The sequence below is a fragment of the Manis pentadactyla genome, chromosome 2 (genome assembly GCF_030020395.1).
Source record: "Manis pentadactyla isolate mManPen7 chromosome 2, mManPen7.hap1, whole genome shotgun sequence".
NCBI lineage: Eukaryota > Metazoa > Chordata > Mammalia > Pholidota > Manidae > Manis > Manis pentadactyla.
Genome location: NC_080020.1, coordinates 155368258 through 155392907, shown reverse-complemented (window position 1 = coordinate 155392907; position 24650 = coordinate 155368258). Strand labels below are relative to the sequence as shown.

Below are 24650 nucleotides of genomic sequence, written 5' to 3'. Positions count from 1 at the left end.
TGAGGGGTCATTTAAGATTGAGACTCTGAGTGAGAAGAGTGAATGCCTAGAGTCAGGAGAGCTGGGCTTGTGACCTTCTACTACTGCCTAGTTGCCTAGTACCCATGTGACTTCAAGCAGTGGCCACAGGTAGGAAAGACCACTGGGCTCATGCAGCTACACTCTGTATAAAACCAAAGTCCTGTGCCAGCATTCTGTGTTTATATTCTCTCTTTGAAAAGTAGGGATTAATTAGCATATTTTTAATCATGTTTTAGCAAAAACAAATTTTGAGTGAAGGATAAAAATTAGGTGTCTGGATTGCCTTTCCTAATGCTGTTAATGATACTCAGACCCAAATGCTATCTTGTGGTTAATAAGGCTGTCAGTGGATCTTGCAAAATGAGTATATATTTTGTCCACAGAAGTGAAGTGTTGACATCTATATTCATTTCTGCAGAAGATGCTGCTTCCTCACAATCAGAGAACAAAAGGAGGACCACAAAGAAAGATTTTGAAATTGACTTTGATGATGATATTGACTTTGATGTATATTTTCAAAAAACAAAGGTTTGTGCTACATTTATTAACACTTGTGCTTCCTTAAGTTATCTTCATCTCTCTTCCCCTTTCAGATGTGATTTTTAAAACCTGATTATAAATTCAGACTTAGGGTAAATAGATGGTTTCATTTTCCCTCAATCCCTAGAAGAATTGAAAAATAGTGCCAAACTCAGTGGCAGAGAGAATTCAAGTTTAGACTATGGAGAATGTCTAGCAAAATCACTGTTTTACACAGAGCTAGGAAGTGATGATAGACTAGTGCTGCCCAAACCTTTCCTAAGCTCCTAAAAAAAAATATTTTAACCATTCTTCTTCAAGATGCCTAAAAACCACTTTTTAAAAAAAAATTAATAGGCTGCCACTGTTCTGACTAAGTCTACTTTGGAGAGCCAGCATTGGAAAGCCACCACCCTTCCTACGGATTTCCACTATGAGACTGATAACCTTGTCCAGCTGCATCTCAAACCAGGCACCAGGGTAAGACTCTTCATGGTTCCTTCCTGCTGCTGCAGTTCCTGAACCTGGTGATGGCGTTGGAGGGGTCAGGTGCTCCTTTGGGGAAGAGCCAAGTGTGAACAGGAATGTGTGTCGGCCAGAGGACAATACAGGGAGATGAAATGGATATGGCTGAGCTGGGGGGTTGGGGGGAGCTTACAGGATGGATGCCCACTGGAGATCCAGAAGTACCTCACCTGATGAGAATGCTGGGTGGACACTGAGGCCTGCGTGCTGAAATGCTAGGGGGATAAACAAAATCTTGTGTTTAGGTTGAGGTTTCTATAGGAGGTTAGTTGTTCTTGATTCTTTCACTTTCTCATAGACATTGTAGGTTCACTAGCCAGATGCTTTCCCAGACCACGTTGCCTCCCTTGGGTCAAGGTGTAGACAGGAGCCCACTGTGGCCTGAGGTAATGCAGATGCCAAGCATCTGAGTGTGCCTGCCACTCAAGCTTTCCGGCCCACACCGTATGCAGTAGAGATGAACAGCAGGCCACTGGCGCTGCACCTAGTCACTGATATACTGAATATCTGCCTGTAGCTCTTGGGTGGCACTGCAAGCAAGTGCTCTCTGCACTTTATGCTAAGTTCCATTTGATCTGGACCCTCTCTTTTTTGCGTTCCTGGCTCTGGTCTTGTGTCAAGAATCCAGTCTACAGTTCCTCTTCATTATTTTGCCTCTTTCTCCACAAGGTCTTAAGATATGTATCAGTTCCTGAATTCGGTGAGTTCTTACATTCTGTTTTTCTAAACCAACCCTGATAAATTTTTCTTTCTAATCAGTACTAATCAGACACACTATTAAAAGATGCCAGAGAGAGAAATAAGATCACATACAAAGGAAAACCCATCAGGCTATCATCAGACTTCTCAGCAGAAACCATACAGGCCAGAAGGGAGTGGCATTATATATTTAATGCAATGAAGCAGAAGGGCCTTGAACCAAGAATACTTTATCCAGCAAGATTATCATTTAAATTTGAAGGAGGGATTAAACAATTCCCAGACAAGCAAAAGCTGAGAGAATTTACCTCCCACAAACATTCTCTACAGTGTATTTTGGAGGGACTACTATAGATGGAAGTGTTCCTAACATTAAATAGCTGTCCCAAGAGGTAATAAAAAGGGATAGACAAAGTACAGAGTATGATACCTAATATATAAAGAATGGAGGAGGAAAAAGAGGGGAAGAAAAAAAGAACCTTTAGATTTTGTTTGTAATAGCTTACAAAGTGAGTTAAGTTAGATAGTAAGGAAGTTACCGTTGAACCTTTGGTAACCATGAATCTAAAACCTGGAATGGCCATAAGTACATACCTATTGATAATCACCGTAGATGTAAATGGTCTGAATGCACCAAAAAACATAGAGTCACTGAAGGAATAAAAAAACAAGACCCAACTATATGTTGCCTACAAGAGACTCAATTCAAACAAAGACATACACAGCCTTAAAGTGAAGAGATGGAAAAAGATATTTCATGCAACTAATAGGGAGAAAAAAGCAGGAGTTGCAGTACTTGTATCAGACAAAACAGACTTTAAAACAGAAAGTCAGAAGAGACAAAGACGGATGTTACATTAATGATAAAGGGGTCAATCCAACAAGAGAATATAACCATTATAAATATCTATGCTCCCAACACAGGAGCACCTACATATGTGAAACAAATACTAACAATTAAAAGGGGAAATAGAATGCAATGCATTCATTCTAGGAGACTTCAACACTCCACTCACTCTGAAGGACAGAACAACCAGACAGAAAATAAGGAAGAAACAGAAGCATTGAACAACACATTAGAACAGATGGACCTAAGACATCTACAGAACTCTCCACCCAAAAGCAGCAGGATACACATTCTCAAGTGCACATGGAACATTTTCAAGAACAGATCATATACTAGGCCACAAAAAGAGCCTCAGTAAATTCAAAAAGATTGAAATTGTACCAACCAGCTTCTCAGATCACAAGGATATGAAACTAGAAATAAATTACATAAAACGAAAAAGCCTACAAACACACAGAGGCTTAACAACATCCTCCGAAATAACTAATGGATTAATGACCAAATAAAACAGATGAAGCAATATATGGAGACAAATGACAACAATAATTCAACAACACAAAATCTGTGGGATGCAGCGAAGGTGGTGCTAAGAGGGAAGTATATTGCTATAGGCCTACCTCAGGAAATAACAATCCCGTATGAACAGTCTAAACTCACAATTAACAAAACTAGAAAAACAAGAACAAATGAGCCCCAAAGTCAGTAGAAGGACGGACATAATAAAGATTAGAGCAGAAATAAATAAAATCAAGAAGAATAAAACAATAGAAAGAATCAATGAAAGCAGGAGCTGTCCTTTGAGAAAATAAACAAAATAGATAAACCCCTAGCCTGACATCAAGAAAAAAAAAGTCTACACACAATCAAATGAGAACGGAAAATCACTACGGACACCACAGAAATACAAAGAATTATTAGAGAATACTATGAAACATTTAGTGAAGATCTAGTACCCACCCTCCTTAAAGTTTTCCAAAAAGTACAAGAGAAAGGAATACTTCTAAACTCATTTTATGAGGCCAGCATCACCCTAATACCAAAACCAGGCAAAGACACCACACAAAAAAATTATAGACCACTATCCCTGATGAACATAGATGCAAAAATACTCAACAAAATATTGGCAAACCAAATTCAAAAATACATCCAAAAGGTCATTCGTCATGATCAAGTAGATTTATTCCAGAGATGCAAGGATGATACAATGTTAGAAAATCCATCAACATCATCCACCACATCAACAAGAAGGACAAAAACCACATGATCATCTCCATAGATGCAGAAAAAGCATTCGACAGAATTCAACATACATTCATCATAAAAACTCTCAATAAAATGGGTATAGACGGCTAGGACCTCAACATAATAAAGGCCATATATGACAAACACACAGCCAACATAATACTTAACAGCAAGAAGCTGAACACCTTTCCTCTAAGATTGGGAACAGGACAGGGATGCCCACTCTCCCCACTGTTATTCAACATGGTACTGGAGGTCCTAGCCACGGCAATCAGACAAGACAAAGAAATACAAGGCATCCAGATTGGTAAAGAAGAAATTAAACTCACTGTGTATGACGTGATATTGTACATTAAAAACCCTAAAGAATCCACTCCAAAACTACTAGGTCTAATATATGAATTCAGCACCGTTGCAGGATACAAAACTAATACAGAGAAATCGGTTGTACTCCTACAGGATAATGATGAGCTAACAGAGAAATCAGGAAAACAATTCCATTCACAACTGCATCAAAAAGAATAAAATATGTAGGAGTAAACCTTACGAAGGAAGTAAAAGATCTACCTATACACTGAAAACTGCAAGACACTAACGAGAGAAATTAAAAAAGACACCAATAAATGGAAACACGTCCCATGCTCATGAATAGGAAGTAATATTGTCAAAATGGCCATCCTGCCTAAAGCAATCTACAGATTCAAAGCAATCCCTATCAAAATACCAACAGCATTCTTCAATGAACTAGAGAAATAATTATAAAATTATTTTTGGAACCACAAAAGACCCTGAATAGCCAAAGCAGTCCTGAGAAGGAAAAATAAAGCTGGGGGGATTACGCTCCCTGAATTCAAGCTCTACTACAAAGCCACAGTAATCAAGACAATTTGGTACTGGCACAAAAACAGACCCATAGACCAATGGAACAGACTAGAGAGCCCAGATATAAACCCAAGCATATATGATCAATTAATTTACGATAAAGGAGCCATGGACATACAATGGGGAAATGACAGCCTCTTCAACAGCTTGTGTTGGCAAAACTGGACAGCTACATGCAAGAGAATGAAACTGAATTATTGTGTATCCCCATACACAAAAGTAAACTTGAAATGGATTGAAGACCTGAATGTAAGTCATGAAACTACAAAACTCTTAGAAGATAATATAGGCAAAAAACTTCTGAATATAAACATGAGCAACTTTTTTCTGAATACATCTTGATGAAGGGAAACAAAAGCAAAAATGAACACATGGGTCTACATCAAACTTAAAAGCTCTGTACCGCAAAAGACACCATCAGCAGAACAAAAAGGCATCCTAGAGTATGGGATAATATATTTGTAAATGATATATCCGACAAGGGGTTAACATCCAAAATATATAAAGAACTCACACGCCTCAATACCCAAAAAGCAAATAACCCGATTAAAAAGTGGGTGAAGGCTGTTTACAATAGCCAAGAAATAGAAGCAACCTAAGTGTCCATCAGTAGATGAATGGATAAAGAAGATGTGGTACATATACAATGGAGTATTATTCAGCCATGAGAAGTAAACATCCTACCATTTGCAACAACATAGATGGAGCTAGAGGGTATTATGCTCAGTGAAATAAGCCAGGCATAGAAAGACAAGTATCAAATGCTTCCACTCATATGTGGGGTATAAGAACAATGAAAAAACTGAAGGAGCAAAAGAGCAGCAGACTCACAGAACCCAAAAATGGACTAACAGTTACCAAAGGAAAAGGGACTGGGGAGGATGGGTGGGAAGGAAGGGATAGGGGGGGTGGGAAAAAAGGGGGCATTATGATTAGCATATATAATGTTGCAGGGGCACAGGGAGGGCTGTACAACACAGAGAAGACAAGTAGTGATTCTATAGCATCTTACTACGCTGATGGGCAGTGACTGCAATGGGGTATGAGGGGGACATGATAACGGGTAAATGTAGTAACCACATTGTTTTTTCATGTGAAACCTTCATAAGAGTGTATATCAAAAATACCTTAGGAAAAATAAATAAATAAATAAATAATAGATACACAGTGAAGCATTAGTAGAAACTGGCTGTGGTCAGTGTTGGGTAGATGCTAGCAGCAACTTGCTCTACTCTGAAAATGGAGCCCTGAGGCAGAAGAGCAGGACAGTTGCTTGTACCAACCCTTGCCCAGCCTGGAGCTGCTTACTGTGGGCAAGCTACCCTCTCCTCCCTCAAGCCGGCACGGTGAGCTTTTAAGAATGTGGCCTTAGGTGGAAATTTGCATATACACTTCTTAAGATGATAGAACAAAGTCACTGGGTCATTGCACTCCAGATGTACTTTGTTTTTTTGTAATTGTTTCTTTTTTTTTCTTTTTTTCTTTTTCACTTTTTTTCACTTCAGTTCCTTCTGAATATTATGTAGACTAACAATTAAAAATATATTTGTGGCATTTAGTATTAAAGCACTTTTTGTGATGTAAATGTTTCCTTGGTTTATTCCTTACAATTTGTTTTTGTTTTTTTTTTCTTTTCCGTTTTTATTAAGATAGCATAGATATACAATCTTACGCTCAGATTTTGCATGAGCAACATTGTGGTTATTTTATTCCCCCCTTTTATCAAGTCCCCACCACAAGTCACTACTTGTCTTCTTTCTGCTATACTGCCTTACTTGTGCCATACCTATATTATGTGGGCTAAACATAACACCTATTAATCCCCTTATCCCTCCCTTCCTACCCACCCTCCCTAACCCCTTTCCTTTTGGTAACCGCTAGTCCATTTTTAGGTTCTGTGAGTCTGCTCCAGTTTTTTTTTTTTTCTGCTTTATTCTTACACTCCACAGATGAGTGAAGTCATTTGGTACTTGTCTTTCTCCACCTGGCTTATTTCACTGAGCATAATACCCTCGAGCCCCATTCATGTTGTTGCAAATGGTAGGGTTTGTTTTCTTCTTATGGCTGAATAATATTCCATTGTGTATATGTACCACATCTTCTTTATCCATTCATCTACTGTTGGACACTTAGGTTGCTTCCACTTCTTGGCTATTGTAAATAGTGCTGTGATAAACATAGGGGTGCATATGTCTTTTTGAAACTGGGATCCTGTATTCTTAAGGGAAATTCCTAGGAGTGGAATTCCTGGGTCAAACGGTATTTCTATTTTTAGTTTTTTGAGGAACCTCCATACTGCTTTCCACAATGGTTGAACTAATTTACATTTCCACCAGCAGTGTAGGAGGGTTCCTCTTTGTCCACATCCTCACCAACATTTGTTGTTCCTAGTCTTTTCTGTGGTGGCCATCCTAACTGACATGAGGTGATATTTCATTGTGGTTTTAATTTGCATTTCCCTAGTAATTAGTGATGTGGAGTATCTTTTCATGTGCCTGTTGGCCATCTGAATTTCTTCTTTGGAGAAGTGTCTGTTCAGATCCTGCACCCATTTTTTAATGAGGTTATTTGCTTTGTGGGTATTGAGGTGTGTGAGTTCTTTATGTATTTTGGATGTTAACCCCTTTTCGGATATGTCATTTACAAATATATTCTCCCATACTGTAGGATGTCTTTTTGTTCTGCTGATGGTGTCCTTTACTGTACAGAAGCTTTTTAGCATGATGTAGTCCCATTTATTCATTTTTAATTTTCTTTCCCTTGCCCGAGGAGATGCATTCTGGAAAAAGTTGCTCATGTTTATATTCAAGAGATTTTTGCCTATGTTATCTTCTAAGAATTTTATAGTTTCATGACTTATACATTCAGGTCTTTGATCCATTTCGAGTTTACTTTTGTGTATGGAGTTAGACAATCATCTAGTTTCATTCTCATTGCATATAGCTGTCCAGTTTTGCCAACACCAGCTGTCGAAGAGGCTGTCATTTCCCCATTGTATATCCATGACTCCTTTATCATATATTAATTGACCATATATGCTTGAGTTTATATCTGGGCTCTCTAGTCTGTTCCATTGGTGTGTGGGTCTGTTCTTGTGCCAGTACCAAACTGTCTTGATCATTGTGGCATTGTAGTAGAGCTTGAAGTCTGGGAGAGTAATTCCCTGCCCCCTGCCTTTATTCCTTCTCAGGATTGCTTTGGCTAATCATGGTCTTTTGTGGTTCTATATGAAGTTTAGAACTATTTGCTCTAGTTTGTTGAAGAATGCTGTTGGTAGTTTGATAGGGATTGCATTGAATCTGTAGATTGCTTTAGGCAGGATGGCCATTTTGACAATATTAGTTCTTCCTAGCCAAGAGCATGGGATGAATTTCCATTTATTAATGTCCTCTTTAATTTCTCTTAAGAGTGTCTTGAAAACTACAAGTGTCTTGTAGTTTTCAGGGTATAGGTCTTTCACTTCCTTGGTTAGGTTTATTCCTAGGTGTTTTATTCTTTTTGATGCAATTGTAAATGGAATTGTTTTCCTGATTTCTCTTTCTGCTAGTTCATCGTTAGTATCTAGGAATGCAGCAGATTTCTGCGTATTAATTTTGTATCCTGCAACTTTGCTGAATTCAAGTATTAGTTCTAGTAGTTTTGGGGTAGATTTTTTAGGATTTTTTATGTACAATGTCATGTCATCTGCAAAGAGTGACAGTTTAACTTGTTCCTTGCCAGTGTGGATGCCTTTTATTTCTTTGTGTTGTCTAATTGCCATGGTTAGGACCTCCAGGGTTATGTTGAATAAAAGTGGGGAGAGTGGGCCTTCTTGTTCCCGATTTTAGAGGAAAAGCTTTCATCTTTTTATTGTTAAGTGTCATGTTGGCTATGGATTTATCATACTTGGCCTTTACTATGTTGAGGTACTTGCCCTTTATGCCTATTTTGTTGAGAACTTTTATCATGAATGGATGTTGAATTTTATCTCATGCTTCTTTAGCATCTCTTGAGATGATCATGTGGTTTTTGTCCTCCTTTTTGTTCATGTAGTGGATGATATTTATAGATTTTCTAATATTGTGCCATACTTGCATACCTGGAGTAAATCCCTCTTGATCATGATGGATGATCTTTTTGATGTATTTTTGAATTCGGTCTACTAATATTTTGTTGAGTATTTTTGCATCTCTGGTCATCAGGGATAGTGGTTTGTAATTTTCTTTTTTTGTGGTGTCTTTGTCTGGTTTTGGTATTAGAGTGATGCTGGCTTCATAGAATGAGTTTGGAAGTATTCCCTGATCTTGTACTTTTTGGAAAATTTTAAGAAAGATGGGTATTAGGTCTTCTCTACATGTCTGATATAATTCAGTGGTGAAGCCATCTGGTCCAGGGATTTTGTTCTTGGGTAGTTTTTTGATTGCCAATTCAGTTTCATTGCTGGTAATTTGTTCAGATTTTCTGTTTCTTCCTGGTTCAGTCTTGGAAGGTTGTATTTTTCTAGAAAGTTGTCCATTCCTTCTAGAGTATCCAATTTGTTAGCATATAATTTTTCATAGTATTGTCTAAGAATTCTTTGTATTTCTGTGGTATCCATAGTGATTTTTCCTTTCTCATTTCTGATTCTGTTTATGTGTGTACAGACTCTTTTTTTGTTGATAATTCTGGCTTGGGGTTTATCTATTTTGCTTATTTTCTCAAAGAACCAGCTCTGGTTTCATTAATTCTTTTGTTTTATTCTTCTTGATTTTATGTATTTCTTCTCTGATGCTTATTATGTCCCTCCTACTGACTTTGGGCCTTATTTGTTCTGCTTTTTGTAGTTTCATTAACTGTGAGGTTAGACTGTTCATTTGGGACTGTTCTTCCTTCTTTAAATAGGCCTGAATTGCTATATCCTTTCCTCTTAGAACTGCCTTCAGTGCATCCCACTGAAGTTAGGGTTTTGAACTGTTCATTTGTCTCCATATATTGCTTGATCTCTATTTTAATTTGTTTATTGATCCATTTATTATTTAGGAGCATGTTTTAAGCCTCCATGTGTTTGTGGGCCTTTTTGATTTATTTGCACAATTTATTTCTCGTGTCATCTTTGTGATCTGAGAAGTTGGTACAATTTTGATCTTTTTGAATTTACTGAGGAGGTTCTTTTTGTGGCCTAGTATGTGATCTATTCTGGAAAATGTTCCATGTGCACTTTAGAACAGTGTGTATCCTGTTGCTTTTGGGTGGAGTATTCTCTAGATGTCTCTTAGGTCCATTTGTTCTAATGTTTTGTTCAGTGCCTCTGTGTCCTTACTTATTTTCTGACTAGTTGATATGTCTTTTAGAGTATGTAGTGTCTTGAAGTCTCCTGAATGCATTGCATTCTATTTCCCCCTTTGATTTTGTTAGTATTCATTGCTCATTTTTGGGTGCTCCTATTTTGGCTGCATAGATATTTATTATAATGGTTATATCTTCTTGTCGGACTGACCCCTTTATCATTATATAATGTCATCCTTTGTCTCATGACGGTCTGTGTTTTAAAGTCAGTGTTATCTAAGTACTGCAACTCCTGCTTTTTTCTCCCTATTGTTTGCATGAAATATCTTTTTCCATCCCTTCACTTGTAGTCTGTGTATTTCTTTGGGTTTTAAGTGAATCTCTTATAGGCAGCATATAGGTCGGTGTGGCTTTTTTATCCATTCTGTGACTATGTCTTTTGATTTGTGCATTCAGTCCATTTACATTTAAAGTGATTATCGATGGATATATACATATTGCCATTGCAGGCTTTGGATTCGTGGTTACCAAAGGTTCAATGGCACCTTCTTTACTGTCTAGCAGTCTAACTTAACTTGGTTATTAGGCTATTATAAACACAATCTAAATATTCTTTTTTTTTTTTTATTCCTTCTTTGTCTTCCTCCTCCCCTCTTTATATGGTAGGTGTCATATTCTGTACTCTTTGTGTGTCCCTTGACTGACTTTGTGGGTAGCTGATTTAATTTTTTATTTGCTTAGTAATTAATTGGTCTACTTTCTTTACTGTGGTTTTGTTTTCTCCAGTGCTAGGTATTTAGCCTTAGGAGTGCTTCCATCTACAGCAGTCTCTTTAAAATACACTGTAGAGATTGTTTGTGGAGGTAAATTCCCTCAACTTTTGCTTATGTTGAAATTGTTTAATCCCTCCTTCAAATTTAAATGATATTCTTGCTGGGTAGAGTATTCTTAGTTCAAGGCCCTTCTGTTTCATTGCATTAAATATATCATGCCATTCCCTTCTGTCCTGTAAGGTTTCTGCTGAGATGTCTGATGATAACCTGATGGGTTTTCCTTTATAGGTGATCTGTTTTCTCTCTCTGGCTGCTTTCAATTCTCTGTCCTTGTTCTTGATCTTTGCTATTTTAATTATTATATGTCTTGGTGTTGTCTTCCTTGGGTCCCTTGTCTTGGGAGATCTGTGTACTTCCAGGGTCTAAGAGACTTTTTCCTTCCTCAAATTGGGGAAGTTTTCAGCAATTATTTCTTCAAAGACACTTTTATCCCTTTTTCTCTCTCTTCTTTTTCTAGTACCCCTATAATGCAAATATTGTTCCATTTGAATTGGTCAGAGAGTTGTCTTATTATTCTTTCATTCCTAGAGATCCTTTTTTCTCTCTGCCTCAGCGTCTTTGTATTCTTGTTCTCTAATTTCTATTCCATTTACTATCTCCTCTGCCCCTTATAGTCTTTTTAAATCCCTCCATTGTATGTTTCATTTCAGATACTGTATTTTTCAATGTGTCTCTCTCTTGAATTTGTCCCTTAGATCTTGAATAGTTTTCTGTAGCTGTTAACATGTTTACAATTTTTATTTTGAAATCTTTTTGAGGAAGATTGATGATTTCAGTATCATTGAGCCCTCTTTCTGGTGTTTGAGGGGTTTTGGATTGAACAAGGTTCTTTTGCCTTCTCATAAACGTACTGGATAAGGTGGAATATTAGCTTTGTGTAGGCGTCGCCCTCTAGTGCCCAGAAGCTCTACTCTTCGGAACTGCCCAGCACCTGGAGCAATGGTGGGGGTAACAGGTGAGCAGTGCCTGTGCCTGCCAAGGGAAAAGGGCTCTTTCCTGCTTTCCCACCATAGTACCTGCTTCCACTGTCAGGGCCAGTGAGCCGAGCATGCAGGGAGCAGCCTCTTGGGTATGCTTCTGTAGCTGCTGTAGGTGGGACTGCTTCCCAGCCCCAGTGCCTGCCTCCACTGTCAGGGCCAGTGAGCTGAGTATGCAGGGAGCAGCCTCTTGGTTACACTCCTGTAGCTGCCTTAGGCAGGGCCACCCTCTGGCTGGCCTGGCACCATGGCAGGGACAGCAGGTTTGCCAGCATATGCTGGCAGGAGGAAGAAGAAGCAGGGTGCATATCGCAATGGGGGGCCTCAAGGCTGCTTTACCAGCCAGGGGGATGGAGCACCTGAAGCTCCTGAAAGTTCCCAACCTGCTGGGCTGTGTGTGTCAGGATGATTTTGTCCACCTGTCCCTTTTCCTGAGCAGCAAACTATGTAATCCTTGCCCCGTTAGCAGCCCTCTCACTGTTAGGAAGTCTTTCATCATTCCCAGCTTTCTTTTGTCCCAGAGTAGCTGGTTGTGGGCTCCTCTTTCTCCGTAAGTGGCTGGAATCTCAGTCTCTCCAAGTATTCTACCTGTCTTAGCTTTACAACCCCTCTAATCTCCAGAGCACCATGCAGTGTGGGTTTGTGCTCCTGGAGTAGATCTCCAGTGCTGGGTATTTAGCAGTCCTGGGCTTCTACTACCTCCTTGCTTTGTTTTTCTTCCTGCTGCTGGTAAGCTGGAGTTGGGGGAGGGCCTGGTCCCACTGGATCACAGCCTTGGTGTTTTACCCTTTTCCGTGAAGTCTACTTTTTTTTTTCCTCCAGATGTAGGCCAGTTGTTGAAATCTTCTTCTTGATCACTCTTTTAGGATTAGTTGTATTTGCTGTATTTTTGTAAATGTGGTTTTGGGAGATTTCTGCCTCACTTCATATGCTGCCACCTTTTTCTGAACTCCCAAAATTATTTCTTATAGAAGAAAGGACTTCTGTTTCTGATTATCCACAGGAACAAATTCACTCTGTAGTATGGCAGTTTTAAAGGGTGATTCTAATAGCAACTAGCCAGTGCATGAGGAGGGTGCATACCCTTCCTGAAACACTTCTTGTAGTCTGTAGGCAGTTTAGAGTGCCTAGAGGAGAGTATCCTAAGTGGGGGGGGGGTTTTAGAAATTGTGTTATATGAAGAGCAGTGGAGGAAAGTGGGCATTTCTTAATTCAGTATGTATTTTTAGATTTGTATTACAGAAACATTATGTGTATTTTGGGCTGCTTTTGAAGTATATAGTTGTATTAAAATATTCTCTATGGTTTGTAAACTGTACACACTTCCAGCCCCATTTCCCTCACCCCAAAGACACATGCCCCAGGTAAAAATCACTGTTCTCAGGGCCAGCAGGTATCTGAGGGGCTGTGGTCGCAGGTACTTCTGAAGGAGGAGGCTAATTTGTTCTGTGAGGCTCTGAAGGGCAGAACAAGGACCCACAGATGTCAGGACAGGGAGAAGAGCTGGATGTCTCTCCCTGAGGCTGTGTAAGGAGCAATGACCACCCCAGAAATGGGACAGGCTGTCTGTGAAGTGTTAGGTGGGTTTTCCTCAGAATTGTTCCAGCAGCAGCAAGTTGACTTCTTTTCAGGTCTATAGGCAGTTTTACTTTTAGTGAAGGGACCCTTTTTCAAATAAAATTGTGTGTAGATCTAACTCTACACTAGCTGCTCTGGCTTATTTGGGATGGATGGAGGCTCCAAGCCCTGCTACCTGGGTTTTCTTGAGAATGGAGTTGTACAAGTTGGTTGGATTAGATGATTCTCAGTGCCCTTATAACTCTAATAAAAGTATGTAATTCTAGGGAATTGGTCGTAAGATTATTTCTCCAGTGTAGTTATAGTAGCTGCCTTTGTAGAATTTGCTGACTGCAATTGTTCTGTCCTTCGTTCTAGTTAATTAAGATGGCCCAAGACCAGGGGGCAGGCACTGAGCATTATGAAGAAATTGAAGACTATGATTACAATAACCCTAACGACACTGCCAACTTTTGTCCAAGATTACAGGTAAAAGGAGAGAGGAGCTATATCCTCTCTCTAAGCCAAAGAGTATTTCCTGCTTCCTATCCGGTTCCTATACAGCGGAAGGTTGTAGGAGATTTCTGAATCAGGTGGGGCTTTGTGGATGCCTGCCCTACTCCAGGTTTCAGGGAACTGAGCATAGCTGAGGAAACAGCCAAAACCTTGCCTTACCTCCAGCCCTATATGCAGGAAGTGAATGGATATACTCCAGTAAACCAGTCCACATGTAGGGAGTCTTTAACCTGTGCAAAGCACTTACCTTGGGCGTTTTATTATTTCAAAGGAAATTAAATACTCCTCCTGCTCATAGGAGTTATATTTTGGTTGGGGAAACAAAATACTTAGCAGTGTAAAGATGATGTGGCCTAATGGGAAAAAATCTGGTGGGGGTAAGTACAGGAGACCAGGTGTGTAGCTCTGATTGTGGTTCTCACATTGTGAGCTTATACAAACCACGCCCCCATGTCTACTTTTTGGTTTAGACTAAATAATCTCAATATTCCTTCTGTGATTCTACTAGTGAGATGGCAAATATAAGTAACAGAAAGAGGAAAAATATTAGGCCTCATCTGTGTCCCTATATGTGGGGAGAGGGAAAATAACTGGAAGAGTAGTTTATTGACCTTATTTTCTTACTTGAAGGAGAGTTGGGTAGTTATATTTTAGTGAAAATCTAGACTGACCAGGGCTTCTCCAACTTGTCCCTGAGAATGAGGCCTATTAATAAAACACTTACTCAGCTCCACCCCAGAGATCTCATCTGTTCGCCTGGACTCAGTCCAGCAGGCCAGGACCCTTGCTACCACCATCCAACCCCTGGCATCTCCTGTGCTCATGTTGGGTAAGGGGTGCGCATCACAACTGTGGTGTTTCAGGCACGCTCTCTGTAAAGTGAAACCCTCAACTGGTTAGAAGCCACGGGACACTGTGGCAGTTATGATAATTGAATTCCTTTTAACTATCACTCCAGAGATCTTAGTGGAACTAGTAAGGTTTATGTACAACAGGAAGATAACTGGAGGCACCTAGAAGCCCATTCCAGGCTTGACTCAGGTCATGGACTCTCCAGTGTTCTGCTCTTACTGTGTAATTAAAAAGACTGGGGCTTTTTCAAGGATATTTCTAAGCCCCTCAGAACAGCTTCTGCCAAACTTAAAGAGCTATTTTCTTGCCAGGCAGCTGACAGTGATTATGAAGAGTCAGATGACTTATTTGTGGGACCAGTTGGGACTTTTGACCTTTCAGCTTATCCTTGTCATCCACCTAAGACAACACAAGACAGCGATGATGTGCCTGAAGTCCAAGGATTAGACATCACCACTTATGGGGAGTCAAATCTAGTAGCTGAGCCTCAGAAGGTAAAGATGAAGCAAAGAATTATACTTTACATTGTTAGCCTAAGATCTATTTGTTACTGGTTGAGTGCATTGTGTTTTCTCAGTCACAATCTTAAGCAGCAAGAGTTTATTAAGCAAAGTGAAAGTATACTCTGGAGAAGGGCAGAGAGTGGGCTGTCTGGAAACCAGAAGCAGCCCCACTGTTAGGGTTAGGGTTGGTTCTTAAAATGGTGAAAAGTCCCTCCCCATGTCTTGTGTCATTTAATTGACTTATATAACCTTCCTAGTGTACAGGCACTTACCCATATGTACCTAAGCTAAACCAAGGGCTGGGAGGTGGGAGAGGCAGGTGGAGGGGTGGGGTGGTGCAAAACCACAGTGTAAATTTATTATAATTATAGCATGATGAACCCTGAGGTAGCTCTGGGTCACCTTCTGGGTCTTAATGTGCCTGTGCCAACCTGTGTTGGTTGTCTGGAAGCCCTGCTGGGGCTTTTTACATCTTGTTAGGCCCTGATAAGGCAGGAGACTGAACCATAAACAAGAGGGGTTTGGGGCAAGTTCTGCCATCTGGTGACAGAAGGGTAGCTGGAGAAGGGGAGGACCTTGTCCAGCACAGGACAGACCCGTTCATGTCCACCTAGCTGCCTAATATATTTAACTTGCCTCCTATATGAAAGTGACATTGGTTTGAGTTTGATTTTTATTTTTTCTTGATTTTAACCTGTTGCTTTCCAAGTGGCTGATCCTTAAATAAGGCTGAGGAGGGGAATGAGCTGATGCTGATTAAGTTTGTGTGGAACTAGCCATCTCTGCAAAGATCGTGCTAAACTGTAGGACCAGGGGCAAAGTAGTCATACAAGTAAAGGATGAAAGCTATAGGCAGAGAGAATGGGTTTTTATGCTGATTAAGTGAGGCTAGCTGTTTGACTATGGAAAACCTTTGCCAGATTTCAATTCATAGTAAATTATTCTTTAAGTGTCTCTTTATTCCATAATAGGTGTGACAGGCTTTGTGCTTTCCTGCACATTTGTCTCTTTAACACTAGAATTCCAGGTTAGCCTTTGTGGATTGCACTTGATCAGAAAGAAATTAGATTGAAATAAGGGACTTTATTTTAGTATGTCCAAAGAAAGCATAACTGTTTGGATTAAATTAGATTGATTCTTTATTTAAAATCCAGACTTTTGATTTTACAGTGACTCAGACTTTTGATTTTACAGTGACTCAGTGGTGTTTATTCTGCCTTTCTTTTACTGTGTCACATACCTACTTCAGGTAAATAAAATTGAAATTCATTATGCCAAGACTGCTAAAAAGATGGACATGAAGAAGTTGAAGCAGAGCATGTGGCGTTTGCTGACAGAGTTCTCCAAGCAAGCAGACACAGAGGTAACATGATCTGTTACTCTCCAGGTGCCCAGCATGTGGGAAGGGAGTGGCTGAAGTCTAAGGCTCCCAGTATCAGTAGCACTAATGCAGGAAGCATTCATTCAGAAACACAAGGAAGGCATCACACCTCTGAAAGAAAGATGAACAAGGGTATGAACAGGCAGTTGTCTTGCCAGTGGGTTTCAGCCCCAGGCAAGTTCACTGTGGATTCAGTGAGATCGAGGAATGACAAAGGAACATTCTTGGGATGAAAGGGTTTATTACCTGGTCAAGCACTAGAATTACATCTGCATCCAACAATCTGCAGGTCTGTAATCCTCCTTCATCTTTGCCTCTGCCCAGAGTACTGGGCAGAGCTCTTTTTATAGTGACTCAGTCAGTTATTGCCCCTGGGTATGGAAGCAAGTAGCCTAGCAGTAGGCCAGTTACATCATAAAGTAGTTTAGGTTCAGGTGAGGATCCTGGCCATAGGAACCCTCACTTTATCCACAGCAGGTCACATGAAAGGTGATATAGGTGGTAAACTAGTGCATGGGCATTGTTCAACCTTGCTGGTAATCCTGGAATACAAGTGAAAACATGTTTATGGTGGTTTAAAATAACAGCATTAGCAGTTAATGTGTTTCAGTATGGAGTTGAGTTGGAGTACTTCACTGCTGGTGCAGTTCTAAATTGAAAAATGACCCTTCTGGAAAGCAAATTCTAATATCTCAGATGCTGTAAAATGTTTTAGGCCTTCTCTTGCCTGAGGGTTTCAGCCCCAGGAAAGTTCACTGCGGATTCTGTGAGACCAGGAAATGACAATGGAACATTCTTGGGGTAAGAGGGTTTTTACCTGGCTTTATTCTCACGGCAATAGGTCAAGCACTAGAATCATGTCTGCACCCTGTAAGTCTGCAGGTCTGTAATCCACCTCTATCTCTGCCTCTGTCCAAAGCACTGAGCAGAGCTCTTTGTATAGGGACTCAGTCAGTAATAGTTTATTGCCTATGGGTGTGGGAGCAGTAGCCTAGCAGCAGGCCAGTTACATCATCAAGTAGTTTAGGGTCAGGTGAGGATCCTGGCCATAGGAACTTCCATTTTCCCTACAGCCTTTGATAATTTCGATTTGGGAAGTGTATTCCAAGTAGGAAAGTAGTAAAAATAATTCATGTTCCTTCAGTACAAGGTGAAACCTTGATTAACTCATTCCATCTAAATGAGACTCTAAATTAACTAGAATCCTTCCATCCCCTCTTCCAGACCTCTTCTGCTCAGGGAATATTGTGAGCTTTCCGAACTCAACCTATTCTTTCATACCTTCTCCTGCTGGCTAAAAAGTGAAATTGATGATTTGATTGAGGACTCTGGGCAAGTTCACTATGGATTCAATGGGACCAAAGAAATGACAGTAGAACGTTCTTGGGGTGAAAGGGTTATACCCAACTTTATTTCCACAGTGGCAGGTCAATCACTAGAGTCCTGTCCACTCAGAGCGAGTCTGCATGCAGCAAGCCGGTCTCTGCCTCTGGGCCTCTCTGCCCACGCAGCCGTCTCAGTCTTTGTCCTCAGTGCTGCCACCACTCCAGTCTCATCTCTGCTCTCCTGCAGCTGTGCCACTGTGTCACCCAGAGCACTGGGCAGGGCTCTTTATATAAAGTCAATAACAACATATTGCCCACACGTGTGTAGTGAGCTAGCCAACCAGGGCCAGGTGAGAATCCTGGCCACCAGGAACCTTCATTTTATCCACAGTAGTCTTGGATATCAGATAATGCTTCAGTCATGTTCATTAGGTTTTATCAACTAAAATGTAATGGGATGGAAATATAAGAGAACCATCCTCTTTATTAAGTGGGAAGGGGGTTCTGCTTAATCTTGGGATTTAAATGACTCATGATAGCAGGGATTCTGGTTAGTTTAATTAAAGGTTTATTATTTGGTGGGGGGACTTTTTCTCTTTATGACCTTGTATTTATTAATACTTGGATCAGAGAAATCCAGAGTCCACTGTACTGGAGGGTTCTGGAATTCCAGGCTGTCTCTTAGATGGTAGGGTGCAGTGCTCCAGTTTGTCCTACTGGATCAGGCTTGCCCAGGAGATAGACCTACAGCTGTACCAGTAAAGATACTAGGAGAGGAACACTCTGTTCTTCTAGCTGGGGCCTTGTGGGTGAGAGAGATTGATACAGACAGTGGAAAGAAGACCTGGATATCTCATCCTCATCAAGAAGACTTTACAGTTCTATGATTTGAGCTATGTTATAAGCATCAGAGTACAAAGCAGGAACTGAGGCCACTGGCCTGTCCAACTGAGGATCTTGCATTTGGACATCACCTGTGGGACTTTCAGTGATGAAAGTGTCCCATACGATATTGGAAGAGCCTAAGGTCTGAGGTGGAATGTAGCTATAGAAATCTGAAACACTAGGAATAAAAGGAGGAGGTTTGGTTGATGCTGTGCATGAGGTGGGCACATTCTTGGCCAGAAGGATCTGGTTTTTTACTTTAGTGATTGTTGTTTCTGCTGCTGCTTCCTCTTCTTGAATCACCAGTTCTGGGACCGAATCTTTATTGTTGACTCAGGTAGGGTGAGTTTCAAAGCAATTTCCTTCTGGAGATTCTTATCTGGAAACATGGTATGGCTAAATAGAGCTCCAGCTCTTCATTCTGTGTGTGCGTAAAAATGAGGTGCGTTTGGGGCATCCTCCGTATCGGGTGACCAGCTGGATCCTGTGGTATCGAGTTCATGCTGGAAGCACCCATGTTGATAAAAGGGTCTGGCTGGGGCTTCTCTGGGGCCATTTTGTTCATCAGGGGTGCTGATATATGGGATGGAAAGCTTGTCACAAATCTTTTTGGAAGTGCCCATTTTCAAGCCTGCTTGATGCATCTTCCTGGAAATGCTGTTTCCTTAGTGTCTGGACTTTTTTTTTATTATGAAAATATTTAAACATTCAGAAGTAGAAAGTAGAATAGTGTAGTGAACACCCATTTCCAATAGTTGTCAATGTTTTTTTTTTACTGTCACCCAGACCTGTGCCATCCCATGTACACACTCTCAGTTGTTTTAATGCAAATCTCCAGAAGGAACTTGCTTTGAAACTCAAAGCCTACAAGCAAGGAAACAGCCCCCATCCTGTGTGTGTGTTTTAAGTGGAAAGCTCAAGTCTGCTTCAGATACAGACTCTGCTGCTCTTGGCTTTGTAGTTCAGTTAAAGCTATAAATGAATCATGGCTTTTTGTTACTGTTTTGTCTTTTTTTTTTTTTCCTTACTGTTTTTTCAGAGGTACCTAGAAACCTCTTTTCTGGGATTGTACTTGTCATTGACACCCATGTTGACTGTACTTGGTGGTCAGTGTCATGGACCAGCGCTTGAGGCAGTGGGTCCCTTTGTGGGTCCTCCTTCTTCAAAATGCAACTGAGAAAATGTTTGGGTTCCATTAGGTGTAGGCTTTTCTTTTTGGAGATACAGTTTTGTAAGTTTATGTTGCTCTCTCAAAAGTAAACTGGTCCTAAATGTCTAATCTATAAAAATCTTCATCTGTTAGGCAAACCACAGTGAAACTGAAAGAGAAGGGGATCTGGCAGAGGTGGCTGACAAGAAGATGCTTAGTGGGCTCACAAAGGACCTGCAGAAGAGGTGGGTGCCAGTGAACATGGGGAGCTCACTGCTTCTCCTCTGAGCCCCAGCTGAGGGTACTCTAGCCTGAGCTGTCAGTGTGATAGACCCTTTGCACACAACCTATTGTTTTAACACTTACAGCAATTTTTCTGTTCTCTGCATTGATAAATGAGTTATATGGTAAATGAGATCAGCTTTAAAAAGGTATTTTTCTGCACCAATGGCTAGAATGGAATAGGAGATATTTTATTTCCAAATAAGAAACTGGGAAAACCTGCTTATAAAATGCATCGGAAATATTTCTTTGTTTCTCCTTAGTTTATTCATTGAACTTGTGTATTCATACTTAATGAAAGAGCCTTTGTTCCTAGAATTGCAGTAACCTATCTAAATACTTGCCTCTTTGTTTTATAGCCTGCCTCCCATCATGGCTCAGAACCTCTCTATACCTCTGGCCTTTGCCTGTCTCCTACATTTAGCCAATGAAAAGGTAGGTAAATTTGGTAAGCTTGGGAGTATTCTCTATTTGTGTCAAAGTATTTGAGCTGCTTATTACATCTTCCATGGGCATCCTCATAGGAGCTCTTAAACACAGTGACCTATGCAGGACTTTTAACCCAGAGGATTAACCAGGCACCTGGAAGCAGCCTAGAGGCCATCAGTTATGATTAGCCATGAAAATAATGAGGACCCAAATGGGAAAATTTTAGGTGCTGAAGTTATAATCTGTCAGTTCTTCTCTTAAAAATATGAAGTACTTTTACATCATTGGGAGTAAAAGGCTTTAAAAGCCAAGTCTAGCCAGTGTCAAAGTCCAGACACATGGGAACCATGGCAGAGAAGAGAGGGGAAAGGTGAGGATGCAGAAAGATAGGGCGTAAAGGCAATGTGGGCAAAGCAGGAGCACTGGGAGCAGTGAGAACAGCTGGGGGTTAGCTCTGCCACAGGAAGGAGACAGCAGAGCAGGGGTGCCAGCTGTGAGCATACCAGCCTCCGTTATGCTCCACCAGCCAACAGAGCCGGGCAGCCGCGGAGCAGGTACTGAGAGAGCAGGCGGAGGCCCATCTTCTCAGGAGTCTGTTGGTGCTACCGGGACGCACTCAGTGAGACAGCCAGCAACAGGCCCGTTCGTGGGGTACATCGAGACTTGATGTCACTTAATGTCCCCAGGCAGCTGATCCCCCAGAACTTCAGCACCTGATGTAGAGGAGAGGGGGCTGGGCCTTAGTGTAAGTGGAGAACATCACTAGGGCTGGGGTGCCTGGCTGCCATTGTGTACCACTGCTGTAGACACTGAACCTCGTCTAGGACAGGTGTCCTGCCTGGCATTGGGGGATTAGAGCTTAATGCCTGTCTGAACATAAATATAGTCTGAGGGAATTGGTACTGGAATGGTAGCAAAAAGGGGGTGCTGGTAGACAGCTCTAGAATTTCCTATATGCAGGTGCCTCGGGTCTCACAATGACATCAGGAGCAGTAATGATTGGCTGTTTCCCAGGCCTGTCTTTGCTTGGATTGACTCTCAGCCCCAAAGGAGAGATGTTACCCCAGGGACTGGCCTGTGTAGCACAGTTGACAACCCATCCAAGGGGACCCACCACTGGGGTCAGGGACCACTTTTCAGCTTCTAAGCTCGTGACCCACTGAAGAAGAGGAAGCTGTCCATTTAACAGAAGCTAGTTTGATTTTGGATGGGGGAACAGAGTAGAAGAGCCACCGAGCCAAGACAAGTGCTGCATCTCTGACTGTGGTGCTGACACCTGGGCCTGTGGCCACGGTTTGGGTGTTCACAGCGGAGGTACGAACACGTAACCTGCTTGGCTGCCACAGCAGAAGCCTCGTGCGCTGCAAGCCGGTGCAGATGGTTGTTGACAGGCTGGAAGGCAGTGAGCAGCAGTGGGGGCAGTGTCCTGCTCAGAAGTCAGGCAGACAGGGCTGGGGCCCCAGAGCATCTCTCCGTGGTTGTGGGAGATCTGACAGTGTCTACTGCCGATTCCTGACACATCCTGTCAGAAGCAAACTACATGAAGGAAGACTGACTAAGAGAAGGAGACGAATAAAAAGATGTACTGTTGTCATCATCTTGAGAAGAAATCCCCAAGTGGCTCTGATGGGATCCATGTCTGAGGAGGAGGGCACACAAGCCATCCATCTGTCTGATGTTCCCAGTTGTCCCCTGCTAAACAGTCCTGGGGGAGGCTTGGAGTCCCACGCCCACTTTGTGGGTGAAGGTGCCGGTGGATGGTCCCACTGTGTGCGCTCTCCTCACCCACTGGCTCCTACAGTGTGGGTGCCTCCAAGGCTCAGAAGCTCTTAGCTTGAGTCCACATTAAGAGCTTGGCCTCTTTCACTCAGGTGCACCAGTCTGAGGGTCAGAGCGCTGCCCTGGGCTGTGTGTCTCCACGGAAGCCTGCCTCCTCCTGTGAGAAAGCAGCTCTGTGGCCCCCACTTGTTCCCGAGTAGCCCGAGGCTGAGTAAACCCAGCTAAGCAGCAGTCATGATCCAGTGGCCTAGTGAAGGTGGATGATGCTCTGGCTCGGTGCTGCCCCGCTTCCCCCAGCGGCACTGCCAGCTCTGTTCATTTTGCTATGATCACATCTCTCCAATGGCCCAGAGTGCTCAGCATTTGAGGAACAGGGAGGTGGCTCCAGACCATGGCCTGTTGGACAGAGCTCTCAGGTCATTACTGGGGCCTGGTTTGGGGCTACTTGAGAAGATTTGACTGGTAACATTGGCCCTGATAATTACCATGATAATCGGCAGGGATAATGCAGCAGAATGCCACCAATTAGCCAAACCAGGCAGCTTCTGGAACCGAAGCTGCAGAAGTCACATGTGGGAGGCCAGATTGGAGCTTCCCATCTCCAGCAGTACTGGAAGGTGCACAGGACAGGGTGTGGATTGTGTGCTTCCTCTGTGCGAGCCAGGGGAGGTGTGTAGGCGGTGAAGTTAGGCACCAAAGTCTTCTGGTGCTTGCTCAGTCCTGAGGGAAATGATTGCCTGGGGTTGTTGGATAATTCCCAGGGTGGGGGAGGAATTGGGAATAGGGAATGGGCCTGCACAGAGAGGGGACAAAGGCTGTTTTCATGCCCATCACCAAGGGTAAGGTTGGGGGCAGTGGGGGGAGGACCTGGAGGAAGCCATACAAGGACAGGGTGATAAATGTGTTGTGGCTCCTTGTGGCCTCCCCATGCAATTCCTTAGCTCCTTCCTTCCGAGGCAAACAGTTTTAGCTCTTGGGCCCTTCATGAGAGAGTTGGTTGCAGGAACCAGTGTCAGGGAAGTCTTGCTTCTTGCTTTTTTTCCCCAGCAACTGGCCAGGGTTTGCAACCAGCTTTATCATGCAAATTACATCTGCTGTGACATTATTTACTTAATACCATGGGGCAGACCTCATTCTTTGTAGTCATTAGACTATTACCTTGATTAGACGTTGTTTTATGATTCTCATTTTCTCAGTATGCCACAGTTCATGTATGTCTGATCATCCTTCAGAACCTGAAGCTGGAAGGAACTGAGGATCTTTCTGATGTCCTTGTGAGGCAGGAGGATTGAGTCGGTCAGGGAGAAGTTGGAGCAGGGGGCCCATCACTTCTCAATGACCGGACATCTTCATCTGGGTTTCACTCTGCTGCAGCCAACTACTGAAGTGCCTGTTAGTCTGTTGCTCTTCCCTTCTGTCCCTCACAGCCAGGGACCAGCACCTTGAAGCTCTGTCGTTTGTTAAAGTTTTTACCCTGTGTGACCACCTGGGTGGGGGGGGAGGTGGGGAGGATAGTGTTCTTGATTATGAGAACCTGTTTCCATTCTTTATATCCATGTATAGTTTTCATCTTCTAAGTTGATCTGTATCATTTTCCACACTTTACTTTTGTAGAAAATAATTTCCCATAGGTGCTGGTCCTTAAACAGCTACCTAACCCATGTACATAAAGTACATCATATGGGCACTTAAAAATGTATATATAATGCTTAAAATAAAGTCATTCTGGATAATATGCTTGGCAAAATAATTGAGTACCCTCTAGATAAGCTTTAGACCTGGGCTTTACTAACTCAAGGTGGATGTAGTCGTGTTAGCTAGGCAAGACACCCATACATGCCAGGACAAGGCAGAACACAGTTCAGCTTAAGGGCTGGGTTGATTTGTCTGGGGCAGAATGGAGGAGAGAGAAATCACCGGCTGGAGATTGAGATGTTGAGATGCAGTCCACTGGGCCTTTGAATTCTGCTGGAGGGTGATGATAGTAAAAACTGCTGACATTCAGGTGGCTACTAAGTACCTTCTGTGGATAACTTCATTCAGCCTTCTCAGCACCCCCGTAAGGGACATACTGTCACCTCTCCCGTGTTACAGAGGAAAAGCAGGTACACAAAGGTGAAGCAACTTGCATAAGGACAGCCAGCTGTCAGAGTCTGACCTTGAACCAGGTAATGTGCTTTTAGAGTCTGTTCTTTGCTCTAT

At 42.0% G+C, this 24650-nt stretch overlaps 1 protein-coding gene and 1 pseudogene across 5 annotated transcripts in view; one reads left to right on the top strand and one right to left on the bottom strand.

Moving 5' to 3' along the window:
* NCAPH (non-SMC condensin I complex subunit H) overlaps positions 1–24181 on the top strand; it is a 45130-nt gene extending 20949 nt beyond the window's left edge. For 3 of the 5 annotated variants that reach the window (XM_036888481.2, XM_036888507.2, XM_036888498.2), the window contains exons 11-18: positions 440–549; positions 898–1020; positions 13725–13835; positions 15026–15208; positions 16467–16580; positions 20112–20203; positions 20600–20675; positions 23681–24181. In XM_036888481.2, the coding sequence (XP_036744376.2) occupies positions 440–549; positions 898–1020; positions 13725–13835; positions 15026–15208; positions 16467–16580; positions 20112–20203; positions 20600–20675; positions 23681–23740 (869 nt within the window). In that variant the 3' untranslated portion in view covers positions 23741–24181. The remainder of the gene's footprint in view (positions 1–439; positions 550–897; positions 1021–13724; positions 13836–15025; positions 15209–16466; positions 16581–20111; positions 20204–20599; positions 20676–23680) is intronic. The other 2 variants (XM_057496974.1, XM_036888489.2) reach the window with 2 other exon arrangements.
* LOC118913983 (arginine-fifty homeobox-like) lies at positions 18645–19373 on the bottom strand (annotated as a pseudogene).
* Positions 24182–24650: the final 469 nt, after the last annotated feature.